This window comes from Salminus brasiliensis, chromosome 9 (assembly GCF_030463535.1).
Source record: "Salminus brasiliensis chromosome 9, fSalBra1.hap2, whole genome shotgun sequence".
In the NCBI taxonomy this organism is placed as follows: Eukaryota; Metazoa; Chordata; class Actinopteri; order Characiformes; family Bryconidae; genus Salminus; species Salminus brasiliensis.
This window is the reverse complement of record NC_132886.1, coordinates 32,526,113-32,548,938: the sequence shown is the minus strand read 5'-3', so window position 1 is coordinate 32,548,938 and position 22,826 is coordinate 32,526,113. Positions and strand designations below refer to the sequence as shown.

Here is a 22,826-nt window from a genome sequence, read left to right as displayed (position 1 = left end):
CTGTAAAGATAACAATGAGCAGTGTTTATGAGTCAAATAATAGATTACATAGCGGACATAGAGAAAATTGCAGAAATACAAAAGGTCATTTAAGTGAGTTTCAATCAAGTTACTTAGAAGACAAGTTAGCATTATGCTCAGCTGCAAAAAATGTATTAATAAAATTTGTTACAATGAAGGCAAAATCAAAGTTTTAACTTTAACTTGCAATGTCATTTCTGAGCTCTTGTGCAAATGGCCATTATCTAAAGGACAATGCATATTATCTATGCATATTATCTATATTATTAGCTAATGTGTACAGTAGTGCATTTAACTGTTGAAAAGAACTTCAAGTAAACAAAATACAGCTACCCTGGACAGCTCTAGTAAACTGAATAAAGCACCAGAACAGCAAAGTCTTTAAAGCTGCTGTTTTGAATTTGGCACGAGTAACAAAATGCAAAAAAAATCACTGACTGTAACATATATGCCAAATCCATTTGAAGTCACAACAATAACAAAAATCGAGTAATAAATTACCAATAAATTTACAAGCTTAATTTTCAAGTTATACAATGAAGAAAATCTTGTCATGTAATATGACTTTTGCTTTTTGTTGGGATAAGCTTTGTTTCTATTTGTAATAGGGCTTTTCTTTTTTAATTAACCAATACTTTTACCTCAGACAGACAGCCAACAGATAAACTAGTTGCTACTTATTATCAAATTCAGCTTGAAAGGACATGTGTTGTAGAGTGTATAGATGTTTGTTGGGTAGTAGACTGCCAAACAATTGTTTAAGATAGAAGAAAGAGACAAGCAGAATGCTGTTTGAGAAACAAGGGGCAGGCTATCGTGAGGCTAAAGAAGAATAAAACCATTAAACATAAAACCTTGGAATAACCAAAGTGTGTGGAATACCATTAAGAAGAAGCTCATTATTTGCAAGGGGATTGGTAAGACAAGGAAGATCTCCTCACTAATGTTCAGAAACAGGCAACAATGCAAGGTGCAACCCACAAAAACACATTTTACAGTTAGCAAAAAGTACTTAAGAGAGTCTGCAGAATTCTGGAAAAGATCTTGTGGACAGAGGATTCCAAGAGTAACCTGTACAACAGTAATTGCAAGAGCAAAGCTTAGAGACAAAACATAACTGTCCATGATCCAAAGAATACCACCTCATGTGGCAGGATGTCGTGCCTTGGTCACGTATAGCAGCCACATATACTAGCATGCTTATTTGCATTGATAATGTAACTGCTGAAGCCAGCAGCACAATGAATTCTAAGGTGAACAGGAACTTTTCTGCTCAAGTTCCAGTAATTGATTCAAAACTTACTAGGCAGTGCATCATCTGACAGCAAGATAATGATCCTAAACATACTGTTACGAAACACGATATACGTGTTTAAAAAAAAACAAAAAAGTTACTGCTAACCACCCGATTCACTGTTTTCCATATGCTGAAGAGAAAGGGAAACAAGGCCCTGAAAAAAGCAAAAATTTCAGATTGCTGCTTTAGAGGCTTGGCAAAGTATCACCAGAGAAGATACCCAGCACCTGGTGGTTGATTATGAATTGCAGACTTCAAGCATTCATTGAATGAAAAGGATAAGCAAGTACTAAGCATGACTGCTTTCATGTAACCATAATTGCTACATTATGGTGCCTTGCAATAAATGGAACTGTAAAAACATGTTGTAATTCTAACATGGTGAAACCAAAATGTATGCAAATACCCTTAAAGTAAAGTCTAGAATGTGTATTCTAATTACATTTAATTGGTTTTATTTATTTATTTATTTTTTGGAGTAGGGGGGCATATCTGGAATAGTTTATTTAGTCGTGTGTTTATTGAGGGCACTGTAATGTAAATGTAAATTTTGGAGCAAAACAAAGCCCACTTACCAGTCAAATACTCTGGATCAGGAACTGGGTCTGACAGCTCCTCATGGCACTGGGCCTCATTGGGTATTGACGCCACAATCATGCCGTCCGGAAGCTGCTGCTCTATGCCACGGGCAAAGTTTTTCTGTCTGTAGAGAAGAGAGGAAGGAGACAACCAGCTCAAAAATACCATTCCACACACTCAGAACGATAGCTCTTTTTGTGAGTGAGTGTCTGTCAATGGCAGAGCACAGCACAAAGAGTGAATTCCTGACACATCATTATAGAAAAAAATCCATATGATGTATACGAAGAAACCTGACGCAGAAACTTCATTTCCACTGTGCCACAGTTCATCATGTTCATCTCCTATTTATTCCTTTCCCTGTTCAACTCTGCTGGGCTTTTTTGCACCTGACAAGCTTGTTAATTCACATTTCTCCATGCCCTCCCAACTTACAATTTAATGACTATCTTCATCCTACCTAAACAGGGTACATCAAAATGGTTGCCAAGTGCATAGCTACAAAGTTTATATGACTCACAAGTCAGTAGTTAGAAAAACAATGCTGTACTACTTACAGCACACAGAAAATCAATGTTTGCTTAATGTGTTAAATTTAAAACCAGTAATCTTATATGAATCCTTCAGACAAATAATAAAACAAACCATTTAATAACAGTGCAAAAACCATTTCATCATTCCCTTTAACCGAAAAAACACCTACTGATTTTATTCTCATTGATCAATTATCAAACTGCTGACTGATGACCAAATGTGCATACTGCTGCTCCATACGTATGATGCAAAACTTACAAGGTGCAGACAAGCAACTTGAAGCAATTTTCAACAAGGACAATTTTCTTCAAGCTGTGACGAGTGTTCTTGTTTTTACTATTTCAAGGCACACATCTTGGATAATGATAAATACCATACATTTTACCCACCAGCAGTAATGCATAGCAAATGTTTCCATATCTCAGTGATGCTTGAAAGTGGGGAAAAGCACAAATTAAAAAAAAAAATTTAAGCTTTAGAAGAATGGGCAGAGAGTGTCCATTTATAAAATTCAGCTCTTGGCCTCCACTGAACAACGATTCTGGAACTTGTACCATTATGCAATCAAAATTTCTCTGCAAGGTCTACTGTTATATTTCATTAGGAACTGAACTCGAATGAGAGAATAGCATTATCTCAAAATACACAGAGCTATATCTAATTGGGCTTAAACAGGAAGAGGGAAAAAGCTAGAGGAAAGCTAGAGGCTTATAAGAAGCAGCTGATGTTAATTTGGAAATGAGAAGTGGTAGGCGCTGTGTAGTTGTCATTTGTGCTTTATTACACAGGAACGGTGGTGCAGTTCCGCTGACACTCTGCCCTCATTTCCTGTGATGCAATAATAATATTCACAATGTAAACACACCCTGATACTGTGCTGCACAAAAAAAACATTATCAAAAAACAGAACACTTTGTAACGTACACACTGATAAAGGGCAATTCCATTGTCAAAGTCAAATGTATTTGTATAGCGCTTTTTACAACCTGATGTCCAAGGCAGCTTTATAGAAATCCAGCAATAAGACAATTTAATTGCTAAACAGGACCTTACATCTCCTGTAAGTGTAAACACGTTTCTAAAGGAATCCAAACAAAAACATCCAACCCTCTACTTTCAGCCCTCCTTCCAAAGTCACTCTCAGAAAACCTATTAATACACACTGCTTGATTAGTCAAGACAGAGATCATTGAAGAGAGATTTTTACAAATCTGCATTTCAAAGGTGTGAAAGTTAAACAATCTTTCAGTCTTTTTAAATCTTCTCAAACAAACACATACAGTATAAGCTAGCTAGCTACATCCCCTCATTTGTAAAACATCCATTTCAAAGCCAATATAGACTTACATAATATAAATCCATCAAATGACAAAACATTGATGCAGACATTGTCAAACATTTATACAGAGAGACTATATACACTTTACATCCTAGACAAACACAGCCAGCTGGCTTACACCAATGCCAAAGTCACACCAATGTTCACCGTGGCCAAAATGAAGTGTTTGAACAGTTTTTTTTATGTTAATGTTTATTGCTGTCAGGATGGGAAATATAACAAAAATGTTTTTTAAAATAAATAACCTAAGCCAGCGGATCAAGTGCGATCTCAAAAACTTGTCTCTGTCTCCCGCCATGTCTAACTGGTGAATTTGTGTATCCGTCATTGGTCTCTTATCTGTAATTCGTGGATTTGTGTGTCTGTCTATGGGTTTGTGCAAAACTATCCAATGGACATTTAGAAACTTGTTCTCTGCATCCCACCACTATTTTTTTATTATTATGAATATTTGAAATGTGGGTACTCATATCTCATATGCAAGTGCCTTTAAACTGACCTTTAAATATGCAAGCACTCCACAGGACTCTTCAGAATGATTTCAATATTAACAAAACGAATTAATTTTCTGTGAATTAATTCCATAAATATATCAAGTAATGGTTTATTTAGTTATTTCTTTGATATCACACAAAGTCTTGATGTACGTGAGACACTGCTCGTGTGTTTTTCCTACATATCGACTGTGTGTAGTTCCATTCTCAGTGAACTGTGGAAGCTAAATTGCACACACTGGAAATTCCAGGGGACCCTTTCTGTGCTTGATGAAAATGTGAAATAGTTGTCACTGTTGTCAAAGTTTAACCACAGATGGATGGTAAAAAATATTAACAGGTCAGCACTATTGCTTCTCTGATAAGATGAATACGTTCCCCTATTGAGGCGCTCTAGATAAACAGAAAACTGCAACTGAACCCAGAGGACAGTTTTAATGAAAGAAAAGCCTGCATTTCTCAAGCACTGAAATTTAATACAAAAACTATAATTATGATCATGGGCAGATACTTCCAAAATTTAAGGACAAAAAAAGAAGAGTGCGCAAAACAAGTGAGTTCTCGCTATCTGTAACAGTCTACCCAGAGCATATGTGCAGCTGCAGTTCTAGAATGCGAACTGTACTTATGAAAAGGTTAAAATAACTGTAATCATTCCATAAGCCTTCTCTAAAGCAAGGTGCTACATCATTTGTGATCTAGGTCCCAGATAAGATTATTTCTAAGTTACATTTACATACAAAAAAAAAAAAGAATAGGATGCTATAAAATGTTAAACAACAATATAAAATCCCCATCACACTAGATGATATAAGGACTTTCTTTCCAACAGTAGAGTTGCAACAGTACAATTGCCTTCTGTAAAAAGCCAATTTAATAATTAGGTTTAATATAAAAGGATTGAGAAAAACTGTTATCTAACTGTAACTATCTCAAATAATTTTTACAATTAGGGGCAGCTAAGGTTAGAGTTACAGAAGTAGGTTTGTTACAGGTCACCATTCCCTGGATAGGCAGGAAGTGGAGGGAGTGGAGTGCAGGAACATCGTTTTCTCCTCCCTCAATATTATTAGGTGCTCCCCGGGCACTGACATGGCTTTTCATTGTCATTATTTCCTAGTGTGTAAGTGTGGTCACAGCCAGAGGTAGTTTAAATGTAGAGGTTAAAATCTGTTGTAGTTCTGCATAACATTTCTAATTCTAATTATTTAAAGATAAACTTATTTATTTACTGAAATTGCACTACTTGCATTCACTAGTTGACTTAAGGCATCCAATCTCAATTATCAGACAATATGTATAAACACTATAAAGCAAGAAACTAAGCAGAAAAAAAAAAATCTGTAAGTGTGGTAAAATAAAGTTTTATTTATTTATTTATTTTAAATAAACACTAAAGTTTGGTTTAAATAATGTGCCAGTACTTATTTTACATAGTTAACACTTATTACTTCTACAGTACTTTTTCAGTATTTCAGTAACAGTACATATACTATTAGTCAGAAAAAAACACTAGAAATAGATTTGTTTTTTATTTTGTTTCACTTGTCCACATTCACAATTATTGAATGTTTTTTTCTGAATGAATGTTTGTTCTTGTGTTGCTCAGAAAATGGGGTAACATTTTTGTCAATGACTATAGCTCATTAGAAACATACACGTGTTCCAGTGCAATACTCCAAAAGTATAATGGTTAAATTTTCTAATGTGGGACACCTAAGCTGTAATTGGTGTAGGTATTCCTAAATGAAATGAAGGTCAATAAAACTATGAGTTAACACAAGCTATAAAAATCATGAGAGAGATAAAAATCATGTTAAAATGTCAAATTTTCAAACAGAAAGAAAGAAAGTGATATAGCATTTATACTAAATTCATGTTAAGGGTAGAAATTTCTTAAGATGTTTTATGAGGACACACACACTCTCCAACATGGTGAGGTAGCTCAGGCAGGTAGTGGTGTTATCTGTTGTGCCACACCACAATATAAAACATTTTACACATACTACATATTTACACACTAAATTGAGTCATCAATACCAATATTTAGCCTCATCACTATGCTGACAAAATACAACAGTTAATACAGAAAAGCGCAACAGAGGCAATGCATTAAAGAGGGATAATGTATAGCTATGTGATTAATATTAATGTCTTTTCAGAATACAGTTCTTATTACAAGCAAATTATTTGTTAACATTTAAAGCTTTTGCACAACACTTTAAATTTCAATTTCATCCTAGCTTTAACTACATATTCTTAAAAAGAGTATTTTTCCTTTAATGAACACAACCCTAGCCTAAAGCCTTTTACAATGAGCCTACTCTTGACTCATGTGTGATATATTAATTTATTGTTGAAAGAGGTACTGGGAGAGGGTTGAAGAGGCTGGCTGGTGGGCTTTAGGAGAGGTGGTCATAATCATGATCCGCTGCTCTGTTAATGAGAACAAAGGGCAGTAAAATATTCATTAAAAGCAGCTCAGTGCATGCTGTTCAGGAGTGAAGACGAGAGCCAGGCAAGGCCTCCAGCCCAGAGGAGAGCTGAAGTAATTAGTAGAGTGTGCATTTATAGCTAGTTTTTTATTTTATTTTATTTTATTTATTTATTTATTTATTTTTAAGGTAAGCAGTCTTGGGACTGAAGCTGGATAGACAAAAAAAGGACGGGAGATGACTGATGGAAAACAAAAATGAGGCAATGCGCAGGGGAAAGGGCGGAGTGAGTAGAGGAAAATAAAAAAGAAAATTAGGAAAATGCAAAATGTGTTTTCCTTGGCATAAAGTGTGAGAGGTTATTTTTTTTACTCCATCCCTAATTAACTTATCATTATGTATCTTATTTTTGTAACTATTACTGTTGATTTGAGTTAGATTTTTATTCCTAAATTAAATTATTGTGAGTTACCTTTTTTGTTTTGCATCTAATTTGTTTTATTATATTCACAATGCAAAAACATTTATTATCATTACTCAATCAATATTTCATGTATTGGCTCGGCTACATTAAATGAGGGTCATCCTCAATTAGTTTAAATAAGGATAGGATATATAGCTTCTCACTACAATCTGTGATAGCAGTATGAGACAAATCGGATGGTGTAATCCAAGTGAGAGAGAGGGGGGGGGGAGTGAGATTTTGGAGAGGGTTGGGGGGACTAAGAGCAAAGCCCAAAGCGTTTTATGGATGGAAACATGTTCAGCTGTGTGGCATGACCTGAACCTCAAGTATCCAGTGGGAAGCAATCATGTGAAGCACACAGGAAATACACATGCTGACTGAGTGACCGTGGGAGTGTTTGTGTTGGACATAGCCCACTATGTCAGCACACTCCTTTTATTTTTCTCCATTTGCTACTCAGTTCGGAGACACATAGCCAGAGCTACTCAAAAGAATACTTCTCTGGCTCACTACTAAAAATAGTACAAAGCTCTACATTCTCTTTATTTTTTATTGAGTAAGAGACTGGAGCAGAGAAATTATTCGACAAGATGGTGCAGCTGTATAAAACTAGACAAATTTAACCCATTTAATCCATTTTAAAATGCAGGCAGCACTGATCTTTGTTTAATCACCATTATTTCTCAATACAAAATAACACTGAACTCTAAATGAGGGTCACTGGGAGTTGTAAACACCTTGATGATGAATAATAAGAAAAATGCACGGATGCAGTACCATGTGTCCAAATACTGCCTTAGGATTTCTCTAGTATTCTGATCAAATCATTAGACAGGAAACTTGCAGGGCATATTTTGCTGGAAATAGCAACTAAATTCTAAAGCCTGTCTAATGACTTATTACTTATTTAATAATGTTACATACATGCTACAAAATAAGCATTTATCGCATAAAAAATGGCAACGTAAACAACCCCTTCTTGCCAATAGCAAAAAAGAAAAAAAACGCTAGCCAACTGTACAGACAACACCAGATCATGAAGCCAGTGGTATTTTTTATTATTCTAGTAATTTTTGGCATGTTTTAATAGTGGGGACACTTCATGGCTTTGTTTAATGTTTTCACTCGACCTGACTGTAAATAAGATGTTTCAAAATATTATTTAAAATTCTGTGCCTTTATTTCGCAGCATGAAGCTGAAATTCCACATTAAAACCACGCTGCAGTTACATTCTGGCCTTTGTTAGTTCTACATAATTTAAGGTGGAACAAAAAAAAATCCAGTAAGAAACTGGAGAATAATTCTTAACTCGTTGTTGCAGCCTTCTAAATTAAAAGGTAGAAATTAGATGAGGCGGTTAAATTTCTAGAGACACGGATGACAAAACACAACATTTCCACAATGCTTTAGTAAATAACGAGGGAAAACATCACAGGAGTGCATGTTAAGCACAGGGCTTAAACTAGTGCACAGAGTTTCACACAGAGCATGCATGTTGACAACATGACTGGCAAACCTGCATTGATTAACACAGGTGATTTTAGGGAAGCACTATGCGCTGTGGGAAGCAGGTTAGTGGAATTATCTAGGGGCGTTGAGTTAGGTAATATTGGTAACTCTGATGGATTCTTTGGCCAATCTAAGATGGTCCAAATTTAGCCCCCCAACTTAAATCCAACAGAAGGAAACTATGGAAACTAAAGGACTAACACTAAAAGACTAACACATTTTTTTCTCTGCCAGTCCATATTAAATTCATCACAAATAGAAGAGAATCATGAACATAAATAGGCAGGAGCTTTAAGCTTGTCTTTGCAGGAGCCTTTGGATTATAGCACTGAGCTGCACAATAGGTCATTACAGCCTGAGCTCAACATGACAGGGAATGTTCTCCAGCAAGAGCTCCTGGACTTAGTGTTCTCAGGTTAAAACAAACCCAAACCGGGATACTAGTCTCGGTGGTTATTAGCCAGCACTATACCAGTGCACCATGCTCTGTTAGCGCTCAAGTTCAGCTTAAAAATTACGTCACAGCTTTTATTCCTCAGATTGCTGTCCACATGATAATACATACAAGTCTCAACTAATGTCTTGCAGTTGGTCAGGTGGTGCAGCTATCTTCAACACATGTACTGCATACTCTGCATTGTCTCTCAGCAGAGTGCAGCACAGGTGGTCACAGTCATGATTAGGTGGAATTAATGGTTGACTTCCTCGTCTTGCTGAAGTTTACAGCGAAAGCATGAAGCAGATGCTGGGTGACAGCCAAAAACTGTGGGGTGTGGCTTTTGAAGAACTGCCAGAAGAGCTGTCGACACACTGCATAAGAAGTATAAAACAGAATAATAAAGACCCTCAGCCTCTCAATGGGCTTCATCAGGGATTCGTCATTTTTTCTTTTTTTATCCTCTTCCATGCATCATTCTGGACAGAGATGAACCAAAGATGCCCTCACGCATGCTTGGTTAACTTACAGTGCATCGTCCTGTATGAATGTGGGAGCAAAGGAAATGTGCTAGATGTGTCAGAATATTTATCAACAGTCAAACCTTGCTCTCCGTTTTCCTCCCTTTGTTTTCTTTTGCTTTAAGGCACACCATTTTATTCTGCATTATGCTCTCCATAAAATCAAATTCTTCCAAGTTTATTAATTAAATAAATGCTGCAAGTCTGGAGAAACTTGAACTGCTCCCATTTGCATTATTAGGTGAGTGAAAAACTGTGGCTTCATCAGCCCTACAAAGATTGTGGCAATAGCAGTCTGTACCCCTCAGAGGGAACTGCGTTTATACATGCTGCTCGAAGATTTATCCTCCTTGCAGCAGAACATCAAAAATAATCAAATTTCCTGGCCTCCATCTCTCACGAGCATGAGCACATTGACTATTTCCTTAAGTCTAAAATTAATTGTCACAGAAGTCTGGTATTCTATCATGGATTAATGAGTCTGGTTGCAACAACAGCAGTGCCACTGTAGTCTCTTTTTGTTCCCTGCAAACTCAAAGTTTCATCTGGCCCAATTAAGTCCCATTAAAGCAAACTTGCTCATGGTCACTTTCAATTCACTTCTCGCCATTTCGCGTAATTAGAGTTTGCACTAGGACGGGGCTCCCAAAAGGTGCAGTCGAGCAGTTTGGAGCGTGAGACGGAACACAGGGGCCAGTTGTGCTTTTCAAAGCCTGTCGACACCCGCCGTCTCTACGGGTGCTTTCAAATGAGATCAGAGCATTTGAGATTTGGCTGCTTGATAATATTAACTCTCACTCTTGCTCTCTACTTGCTCTCTTCCTCCCCATCAAACCAAATGCCCCTCCCCCCCAACACCAATCACCGGATACACAGTAAAAGGATGAACAACCGCAGGCTATGACTTCAGCCAAGGTCTGAATTTAATTTCAGTCCTGTTGATGACTTCTTACAAGTGACCTTTTGACTTGCTGACCACAGAAGCCAGCATAGAGTGCGCATGACACAATTACATGAGCCTTCAAAGGATGTTTCATGAAAAAAAGTGGAGAAAGAGTATATATATAAAATATATATATAAGGTTATAATAATTTCTATGCCGATAGACATAATGACCAGAAGGTTTATATATAAGGTTTAGAAGAATATTTCCCACTGTGTATCCCATCACACTAAACTGGGTAAGATTTAGTGTGCAGACATTAGATGCATGGCACTGCCCAGCCACATTTTCATTAAATATTCACATTTTAGTGTATGTACAGTACATACTGGTATGTCTTTATATGTCTTTATAGCTGTATGAATATATTTATCAACTTCTATATTTAGAATAATCTCATGACAAATCTGCTAAAATTACGCCTTCTCATCTAGTGTAGATCAGATCCAGGGATTTGGTTAGTGTTTAAAAGGACCTTTGCTGTTCGGAGGACCAAAAAAAAAACAAAAAAAAAAAAAAACAAACAAACAAAAAAAAAACACCAGAAATAGCAGAGAAAATCTGTAAATATCCAGTGGTTTCAGCATTACGTAGTAAGCGTGCAATATCTAATTATCTCACACTGTTAGTACTGAGCACTATATATTAATACCTGAGAAATAGGTAGGAAATGCAACCATTACAATTCACACTTACTGTAATTAGTATAAATTATAAATAGTAAAGTTTCACTTGGAAAGTTTTTACTAGTGTTTCAGTTAACTCCACTGTTTTGGTGAAGCTGGTTTGAGTATTTCTAGAACTGCTGATCTCCTGGGTTGAACAGATTTGCAGCATAAAGGTGCACCTGAAAATTCTTGAATCATGTCAACTTCTATTAATAACAAGTATGTAAGCATGTATAGTTCATTTTTCAGGTAAACATAATTCAGGTTAATACACACACACACACACACCCTAACAAAATGTATGTTTCTCCTAATAATGTACTTGCTATGCCATCATTATGGTTTCAGATTTAGCTAATGTTAGACTGGCAAACTGCAAAGTGATAATTCATCAAATAGTGACAAACACTATTTATTAAAATATTATTACAGCTTACATTCTGGTGCACGTGATGACTATTATTATAGTCGATTATAATCATCTGAAATACTAAAAACTTACATTTGAGTGTTTGGAAACTACTGAGAATGCAGAACAGTTTTCTTATATATTTATTTGTTTGTCGGTTTTCTCTTAGCATCCAAATTTGTGACCACTAAAAACATCTGTATGGAAAAACAGCATCATGTTACATCATATGCTCAACATAAATCTGCTGCAGGTTAATGCAGCCATGGACCAAGATTTAAATGTGTTGCCCAAATTTTTAGGTTCAGTTTCAGTACATAATAATGATTCATTCTAAGCATTTAGTAGTATTTAAAAGGTCTATCACTTAATAGGTGCACCATTATTTTTGGTTTCTTATAGAGAAACAACAGGCTGGATGATGCCAAGTGAATAAATGACAAATAGTGTCTTAAAGTAAAGGAAATGGGGCACTCTACAACAGCAAAAAAACATTTATCACATGTGGTCCTATTTCTGTTTGTACCTGTCTAAAGAACATAGTTACATAGTTAAAAGCAGACACATGTCTCCCCTGGCTTTAGAATACTATATCACCTCATTATTGTCCTACCTGAAGGTGGCTTTGAGGATCTGCCCTGATGTGATCTCCTTGGTGCGGTTGTCATAGCCATAGAAGAGGTCTCCAAACACTGTCTGGTTGGCAGGGATGTCAGCTGCCTCTCCACAGTCCACTCCCCCGGTGCAGGCGTCAGATAGAGGCAGGCAGGAGCGTCCGTCTGCTCCACGCTTATAATCTTCAATGCAGCTGCAGGGACGGACAGCAGAACAGCATTTATTTATTTCAGACTCTCCAATAAGACAATGCCAAGGCCTCCAAGGCTTGTTGTGCATATTTAAAATGGAGATTTGTATGTTTCTTTAATGTATTATTGGAAATTCCCCAATAATAATACTACTAATAATAATTACTTTAAATAAATTTTTTAATAAATTTTGGGTGCTGTATCATGAAAACAGACACACAAAATTAAATTAGTACTGATGAGCATCTGTACAAGTTAATGATTCTAGAACAGGTTTTCATTTTTAGGGTTGGCTTGTGTTCTGCAGTGTCATGTCATTGAGCGGAGACTCCGAACAGCTAAAGGCATATTTTAAGTCAAGGCTGTATTTGTGCTGTGCAGTTTATTTGACTGAATGAACACAAAACACAGTTTGCCATCAGAAAATGCATCTTTGTAGCAGTGCAAGCCCTCATCAAAGTCCTTCATATTTGTAGTACTCTGACACTCAGTTGTCACATCTGCTCTGTACTACACATCAAATGGAGGAAAAGGTGGTGAAGCTTAACCGCTCTGTCTCACTCACCATGCCAGCTCTCTCTGGCAGGGAACCGTCAGCAACGGAGGTGAGATATGCCCTGCAGCTAAAGCACCTATAATGCAGCCTGCAATTTAGTGCCTTTAGTTCGCCTTGTTATATCAGACTCTCCTTTCAGAATTAAGTGCATTTGCCACCTGGAGTCGTGGGACTCTGGTTGCTGAGAAGAGAGGGGATTTCCCCAAAATTTGACAGACCTAGGTCAGAAGAGTCTGTTTGAGTGAGGACAGCTGCTTGCAGTTCATTCTGATTGGGTCATGCACTCTGTGGCATAAATAGCTATAAAAAGCAGCTGATACTACCATAAATCATACTTGAATTGTGAGTTTTAAAAAGGTTGCCTAACACCGTTTTTAACCTGGTTTTCATACAGATGATGATGACTAGTATCATCACGGCATAGTGTGTTCTACCTGAACACTAGCTGCTATACTCCTGCCGCACTGTACACCTTCTTTACATACGTGATGCTACTTACAACACCAGACTGGTCTACCAACACAACTGAACTTTCTGTACTCTTCTATTTACACATATACATTATACAGACAATGTATAAATTGGACGACATTTTTTATGTATTTGTATAGAAATTTAGTTTGCACCTCAATCACATTTTGCACATGTACATATCTGTATATTTTGTATTTCTTTTATATACACCCTACCCTATGTCTATGTCTCGTATCTTTTCTGTTGCCCTTGTACTTTTGTACCAGTTCATTGCCCATTACTGCACCAAAGACAGTCTAACAGTGTTTCATTGTACTATACAGCCCTGTATTAGTATAATGACAATATGGTTGAACAGAAATTCTTAGAGTCTAAGGCCATGTAGAGATCATTTAAAACACCTTAGGGTTACGGCTTAGATGAAACTGTGTTTTCCTTTAAGGACAGAATGAAAGTTAAATAGCCTTCATAAAGAGATTATTTGAGTTGGCTATGCACTAAGGAGTCTAAACCCTTAGCTAACCATGACTAGATTGGTTTCTAGATTGGTCTGTAATTAATTCTGCAAATAATATAGAAAGATAGAAAAAGAATTATAATCTGTAATATTCTCTAAAATAACCCACGTTGCAAGATGAGGAATGTAGGTGTCCAGTTAAGTTTGTATTAAGTTTAATACATTTCTTTATTTAATTAACTTTGTATTTCAAATTAAGTTCGTATTTCTTAAGCCAGGTTTTTTGGAGCCAGCCATGAAAATTTACAATGCAACTACAACGCTCTGCACATCTACCCAGCACCAGAAACCAGAGTCAACTATTATAAGCGGTTGGTAGGGGTAGTGGGTTCGCCGCTCGGAAAAGACACGCATATACAAAGAACTTGTAAATCACTTGTAGTGTGATCCGCACAGTAACATGCAGACAAGTGAATTTCTTGCAATTACAGTTTGTGTAATTGTAAAAGAAAAAAAGTAATGCATCAGGCTGGACTGCTGGCATGTTTACAAGTAAGTATGCTTTAGGCAAAAATCCCCTGCAGCAGATCAAAGTCTTGCACCACTTTAAATTTTCCACTGCTGTGTACACTAGCATTATCTATAAAACAGGCAGTTGGTGCACTGCGTAGTTGTGCCAGAACAAACACCGAACAAAAAGACTTTTGCATTTTGATAAGGCAGCCAACCACCCATCTCGATTTATCTGCCCTAATGACCTTCCAAGGACTGAAAAGACAAGTAAAAGGTGTGCTGCAACTGAAGTGACCTGCACTAATCAAACAGTCAGCTTAATCAATAATAATCTGATCAGAGGGCACTTCAGGTCTCACTCAGGCAGATATGCGAACAGAAATGGAGCCTAATCCTAGCTTTTAAGAGATAACAGGTTTAAATTTCAGCTCAGACATCCTTGGAATCCTGCTTTGAAAAAATCTCTGGTAAAGTCATTCTGAGCAGGAAGAAATCCAAAGCTGTAGATGTGTGACAAAATCTGCCAATGTAAGCATATTTAGTAATACAGCTATCAATATTTAAAATGAAACATTAGATACAGAGCACCTGCGGGTCTTGCGCTTTTAAAGTAGAGCTTTAATGCATTTTATAAGCCACGGACTGAACAAGAAACATGAGGCTTAAGGAAAGCTTGAAATTTGGCACTTACTGCCAAGATCGTTTACAATGAGCAAGGTAGCCTACTTCTAGGTTCAACAGATTAGAATGAGTTGTTGCAGTAAGGTCATAAATTAACAACGGGTGGGCCAGATCATGCAATGGGCTTTCCTCACCAACCCAAAGAATTTCCTTCCTAAAACTCACTTACACAGTTCTCACAAAGCCTATACAAATGTTTTGTTTAATTAAGAAGGACAATAGGATCAAGCATTATATGAGCAGTGAACACAATTCTGTGTTTTTCAACACATCATGAATCTGATGTGCTTTTTGCTAGGACTTTTCTCAAAAAGAGAAATATTGGTGAATGAGGCCTAGTGTTCTGCAAGGTGTGTGAATGTGTTCGCAATAGTGTTTTCACCCGCAGAACATCTGGATATTGTAGAGGGTGGGGTCCTCCTCCAGGGGAGCAAGCTGCTGAAGACACAGCTGCTCACAGCCTCCATTAAATCCATCTGAGCAGTCGATGCCAATGTGATGGTCATAGCAACCAGTACCATCCTTCATCGGGCTCAAACCAGGAGGGCACTGAGGAACAACAACAGAAAACAGGAAAACTTATAAAGCCAAGTCAAAATCACTTTTTTTAACCAAAGATAAAGTTGCTATTTTAATATTATAAAAAGCAGGTTGCATAAAAAAACAGAGCACAACACACCATGTTGGCAATGTAGTGCAAAATGTAAAAGGGTTCCTTGTTATTTATTTTAATACAGTACAGTACATTTCATATGCAGTTAAATTTTTTGGCTAGACTCCAAACCTACCCACACAGCTCTTTCAAAAGTAACACTGCACAAGAAAAACACTGAGCCTAAAAAGTCATAGACCAATATCCCAATAGATAGACAAACTAGAGATAGTCAAGACACTCCAAAAGAAACTCCCTCTTTTAGCTTTATAATGACATTTTGAGGCTGTAATTACATGTGGTGATACAGTAAAACCTGCACAAGGTTACCCAACATTTGCAACTCAACACCTGCTCTCTCAGTTTCACACTGTCCCTTGCATTTCCCAAAGCAATTTTGCCCAGCACTGTGGAGCCAGATCCACATGATGTTTTCTGTCAGCTCCAGCTTCAAAGGGGAATTTGATGGGTTGATTTGTACTAGGTGCCCTGCTTGGAGAATAGGATGAAATTCTCATGTGCCTTTGGGCATTAGGATATAAATTTCAAATTCTTTCTCCGGTGGTCGGTGCCCACAGATTTCAACAAGATGCCTGCCTCCAAAGAAAAAAACAAGAGCATGCTGGGATAAATTCTTTGTGAAGTGTGCAGAGCACTATGCTTTTGTGTGGCACTCAAGTGCTATAACTGGCTGTCCTCCATTTCTGAATAGTTCTAATATTTTAATGCTCCTACAATTGGCTAAAATAAGAGGTCAGCAAGAGGACAATTTGTTCGATTACAGTACATGCTGATTTGAGACAAACCTGATAAATCTTCACTACAGGGATAAAATTGTAACACATTTAGGGAATCTGGGTGTTTAAGGAGTCCTCTCTTGGTAAAACTGTTCCCCTCAGCCTCATAATTTAAAAGATAATGCCTCCTCCAGGAGGTTTGAGAGCCTAAAAAAAATCTTAACCAATCCTTCACAGTGTGATATTACTCTCCATCAAGTGGCTTCCCATGCGCTTAGCAGCAGATTTGAAGTAAATTATGTGTTCCCTGACCTCATTGACTGACTCTTGACCTCATTTATGTCAGCCATATCAAAGCTCATGTGTTGGTAACATGCTTTGCACCTTTTGCCCTGGATGCATGTGTATTGATTTTGTCATTTGGCAACAGCTTCCATAATAAACAATTTAGAATAGAATAGAATACAATAGAAGCACTTTATTGATCCCAAAAGAAATGCAGAAATTTATCAGCTAAATGTTAAGCATGTGGCACACAATTATTAACAAATATTTGACATGAACTTTTTGTGAACAAGAGGCAGAATGGAATGGAAACAGAATGGAAATATCTGTTATAATATGCACAATACACACACACACACACACACACACACACACACATACACACACATATACACACATATACACACATATACACACACACATACACACACATACACACACTTTATGGACCTCAATTTAGGACAAGCATACTAGCTTAAAGTGGGGGGAAAAAGTAATCCTTTATATCTTTTAACAGCCTTTTCCAGAAGACTGAAATGTGATACACTTTGATGGAACAGGGGTCAACTGAGCATTTACAGTGATTGGATCTGAGCCTTCTATTTGCTTTTTCAATTTGTGACCATAAACTTAGAAGGTCAGCGGAGTCAAAGCAATTATATGAGAGAAGATAATACATAGGGCTCGTCATTATAATCCACAAAGTTTTTTCATATTTGGGGCTTAGAGTGCAAACATACAAGAAAAGAAACTAGTGAAAAGGATCCTAGCTGATTCAACTCTTATTTTTGATTCAGATTTTAACTTGACCTGGTCAGTTGCTGTCTGTACCTTTGGGGTTAATACACATCTTTCTATTGGATATTTATTCCAGTATAATTTTACTATTATATTAATTCATGGTGATAGCATACTTTTATTCTTATTTCCCAAGAAGAAAATAATATATATATTTATTGAGTGAGAAACAAACAAAATAAAACATTAAATGTATTAAGCAGAACAGTATGTATTTCCATTTCCATTTTATTATATTATTAATCCATTACAGAGATGTGTTTGAGGCTCTTATGTTTATAAGAGCCTCAAACACGTCTCTATAATGGATTAATAATATAATAATTTATACTTGCAATGTTGTTCTGCATAATCTATGTTTTCAGTATGTGAGATTCACATGAGCCAGGACCAGCAATGTGTAATTTAAATCGACAGTAATATGTAAATGCAAATTGTAAATGTTACTTGTTCCCATTGAATCACATCAGAACTTACAGTAAGTGACTTGGCATATTGTAGGTATACAGGAGGTAAAATCCTTCTTTGCAATGGAAGTCAATGTCAAAAGATATCATTCCAAGCTATTTGGGAGAATCTGTATCGGTCATCCTGAAACATATAAACTTCAGTGGCAAGTATGAAGAAATATAATATTGACTATAACTGGAAAGTTTGTGAACAAACTAAGTTGTTAATGTGCAGTGTTTATAAGCATGTATCCTAAACGGTTGCTTTAGCATTGCTAGGTGGTTGCTATGGTGTCCATTGTGGAAGATAAGCAGTGGTTGCTAGGCAGTTGCTAAGAAGTTAGTAAGTTGTTACTATGTTGGCGTTTACTGGTTGCACGTCAGGTGATTGCTAAGGTTTTGCAATAGAATTAAATACGATTACAAAGATGTTAGTTTGGTGTTGCATTTGTGGTGTGGAGTGAACTGTTTAGTGCATATAGTGTTTGCGCTGTGGTGTTGTGATTGTGATGTGAACAGAAGTGTGTGGTGTGGAATGTGTTGTGTTTGTGAAGTTGAGTGGGTGGTGTAGTTGTAGAGGGATAGACAGAGGCTTTTTCGAAAACCTAGTAAAAGTTATAATGAGAGGAACAGAGAGAGAGAGAGAGAGAGAGAGAGAGAGAGAGAGAGAGAGAGAGAGAGAGAGAGAGAGTGAGACTTAACATTAGCACCACGAAGAACTGGTTCAAGCTGGTTCAACCCAGTTTAAATGTGATGTCAAAGTGGCCCATTATAAAATTTTACAAGACCTACGCGATATTTGAACGACATCTCTACGTTAAGCAGTTCTTGAGTTATTCCGTGAAATTCCCTACCTTTATTTCAGAACACCAACCAAATATCATGCAATTCAATCAACCTCAACAGCAGCAGCAAACTCCATCACATGCACATGCAATCAGGAATGTAAGATTATTTATCAGGGTGTGTCCTTCAAAATCAGTCCTTGTCAGCAAGAGAACTGGAGTTATATTTCAAAGGTCGCTCTGGGAATTACAGTCGCAAATTAGCATGCCCCAGCTAAAAGTGGCAGTGGTGCATCAGACAGTAACAAAGATGGATAGAGATTGTTGCTTTAAATCCACCTTTTGATCCGATCTGAGAGAAAAAAAAAAACATTGTGTTGCCCACCTGCTGTGTCGCAGCCTCTCTTCTGCAGCGCCATGCACTCACTAGACCTTTTGTGACCAAGAACTTACTGCTTAGTAGTCTGAATACAGTAGGAGCCAGGATGGCTTTGGGCACAAAAGGAACTGGGTGTTGTGATGGAGGGGGATGATAAGGTGCCCCTGACAGCACTACAGGTGGGACCTGTCACCATAAAGAATGACCCAAAGTTAAATCTTGCCTTAAAGAACTATGCATGGCACAGGGGTAACCGACTTCCGCTTCAACAAAGTATAGTTTCAACATCTTGTGTTTTGGACCTTGACTAGAACCATGATTAGGTGAGTTCTACTGCGCTTTAAACTGAACTCTGCTGGAGGGCTGATCTCCAGGAGGTAGACTGCAGCGCCATAGGCACGCTAAACATTTTGCACTTCTGAAAAGCTGTCAGGTTAAAAGCACCGAAGGCCTATAAGCGATCCACAAGTTGCAAAAAGGACAGGAAAAAATGATGAACAGCTATTCCACACTCATATGCATTCAACTTGACATGTGGCATAATTTACTCTTCTTTAATAATTTGATTTGTGCTCAGATAAATAAAAAGCTCAGTACTCAGATTTCCATTTTGAAAATGCACACATTTACTCATGGTGAATCTAATAATAGTTTTGTACTTCTTTAATAAAAGTGCAGTTTCAAGGTGGACGTGTTCCAACTACTCAAAAGGCAGACTTTGAAGTCTCTGAATGTATTGCTGACAATATGCAAATAAGTAAAACGGGTAATGTAGTGTTGACCTTTTCACAATAAAAATGAAGGTTCTTGAAAATCATCTCTACCCATTCTTTTCACGTTAGCTTTATATAGCCAGAATCAGTCCATCTAGCACATAAAATCAAAGAGCTCCATTTTCACTAACATCACAGGTCGCCTTGCTCAGGTATGGAAAGCCTCCAACTCCCTTCCTTCTCTCCCCAGTCCAGCCTTCCATACAGATTGCGACAGAGGAGAAGAGGAACTAATTAATCACATCATCATTTAGCAATTATCAGACTTTTCTTCCAAAGGAGCACGCTGCAGTGCTCCCCAGGAGTGCCATACATCAGCAAGGCAGGTCAGTGAAAGCCCGCTCACGCAGACTGCGATATTAAAAGGCCGCCACAGACTGGTGCTGCCGTCCTCAGACAAGGTGTTAATTGATTAGCGAGGAACAGGACTCTCTGGGAGCCAGCCAGAGAGCGCTTCTCTGATCAGATGGCCCAAGGCATCATTTACACACCCTTCGTCATCAGGTAATTACAAAACATCAAGCCACAGATGCAACAGATGGAATCCATGTTGTCGTGAGGAGGTGTGTGCAATTTTCCATTTAATCAAGTGCCATTGAAACGTTATAAATACACTAAATAGGTCTGTACAGGACTGCATAGTCTACTTTTGTGACATGTTAATTAAAAAAAAAAAAAAAAAAAAAAACGCTGTAAAAATGTTAATATTATTATTATCAAAAACTGTATCTTTATATGTTTACTGTTGAAAACAACCATCAACAACAAACTTCTTTCAGTGAGAACTGCACTTGCACTATGGCTATGTTATGGCTATACTAAGGATGTTCAGAAATATTAAATGGAAAAATGCAAATATAACTGGTTGTGTTGAAGTCATATTATCTAGGGAGCATAAATATCTTATACAATTTGTGCACATTAGTTAATGCCTCAAAGGGACTGTGTGAAGCTTATTAAATTACATATATTTGATATCTTACGTAATTAAATTTTTGCATCAGGAGAAACCAATGAGTGAGTGATGTTTTGCAAAGCAATCTGTTTTAATAATAACAAAAAGTATGAGACAGAACTTTAGATTAGGACATATGCTGGACAACCACAGGACCTTACAGCCCTGGTTCTCACTGCAGTGTTATATAAAAGAGACTTCAGGCCCAGCACTTCATATCAATATAGGCAGCCTCAAATGGGGCTTGTCAATCAACCCATTACAGGATGCTAACTCAAGCTATGCACTGCTTATCTAACAGCTTTTAAAGAAAGTGCAATGTTTTCAAAGCTGCAAATTAGTGGCCTCACCTGCCTGGCAGTGTAGCCTTCCTTACTGCACATGGATGAGCTGATGATATATACAATATGATCTCTTAAAAACAATGTATCTGCAAAAAACAACATGTCAAACCTGCAAAATACATAAAAAGCCAAACAATGGGAACCTCACAGGAACATTATCTTTACTCTAACATTTATTTACTGGCAGAATCAGATTACATAATATGTTTGTCTTTCGCAATGTTCACCATGTCAGATTAGGCACTCGTCACGTGTCAAATTGATTAGTAGGGCGTCTACACCAAAGGAGGTGAAATAAAAAAAAAAAGTTTAGAATATCAAAAATGATCAAGGCATGAGATTTGATGTGAAGTAGATTTTATCAAAGGTAATGGGGAAAGAGTGATAAAACAGCACAAACACAAAAACTGCTGTCAGAAACAGAATGAGAAGTGAATAAAGACTGCTTTTCCTCTGTCTGGCGGGAATGAGATTTCAAATGAATCATCTCTTCAGCCAAGTGTTAAGAGTGTGCAAAAGAATACGTTTCCCCTTCCCTAAAAAAGGTTGGGGGTGCACATGCTCCACTTGCTTCATTGCTCAAAGCCTATGATGGCTTTAATCTTATTAAAACTACTCATGTCGTACAAACTCTGCACACAAACTGAAAAAAAATTAATAAAAATCAGCTGAAGTAAAAACAGTGCCTAAGATTGTTCCAGTGTCTACAATAATAAAATAGTAATGTATATAGTGTTATTTATAATATCTGGAACAAAGACATATTTTCTTTCAATAACAAGGAAATATGGCTCAAAACCATTATTGAGGGCACTGCATATACACATGGATGCTTGTGGCAATCTACAAAAAATAAAAATATATGACCTTCGTATGGGATCACATTCACATATAAATCCACTGTAGCACTGCTTAAACATTTCTAGTTAAAACTGTGCAAAAAGTAAGATGTAAGCACATTTATGCAAGTGAGACTTGCATGCACACCTGGTATTTACAAAATTGTGAATCAGTCAAAAACATTCACAAAAGTCAACCAATCACTGCTTTTCATTAACCTATCCTCACCAAAAACATTACATAAAGATAACCCCACCACACTAAGAACTTTAAGCATACCTCAGCCAGACTGCAAGAGAAACAAGAGCTTGTTTCATTTCATGGCTGCTAAGCACTCACAGGTTAAAGAGACAAATTCAGAAAGCAAAGTGAAAAAGCAGGGAATATGAACCGAATAAAACAACGCAACAAATCCTTATTTTCAGAAAACTTGAAACAGCAGGCGAAGGCATACAGGAGGACATAAACAGTATTTATAAAGCATCTGAGAACAAGATCAATTCTCTCCTCCTGGGTCACTGTGTTCATACAGTTAATTTAAATTGAAAGTTAAGATCAAAATCTGATTTCTATCTCAGAAATGTGTCCAGCTCTTTTTGGTATTATGTGTAATGATTCTGGTCTTAACTTGAATATTCTTTATATGCATTTATAAAAATAAATAAATAAATAAATAACGAACTAAATAA

General features: G+C 37.0%; 1 protein-coding gene across 2 annotated transcripts in view; it reads right to left on the bottom strand.

The window, feature by feature from the left end:
• Positions 1–22,826, bottom strand: part of astn1 (astrotactin 1) — a 195,982-nt gene that overhangs the window by 74,168 nt on the left and 98,988 nt on the right. For both annotated transcript variants that reach the window (XM_072688243.1, XM_072688244.1), the window contains 3 exons: positions 15,523–15,689; positions 12,267–12,461; positions 1,894–2,021 (listed from right to left, as the gene is read on the bottom strand). In XM_072688243.1, the coding sequence (XP_072544344.1) occupies positions 1,894–2,021; positions 12,267–12,461; positions 15,523–15,689 (490 nt within the window). The remainder of the gene's footprint in view (positions 1–1,893; positions 2,022–12,266; positions 12,462–15,522; positions 15,690–22,826) is intronic.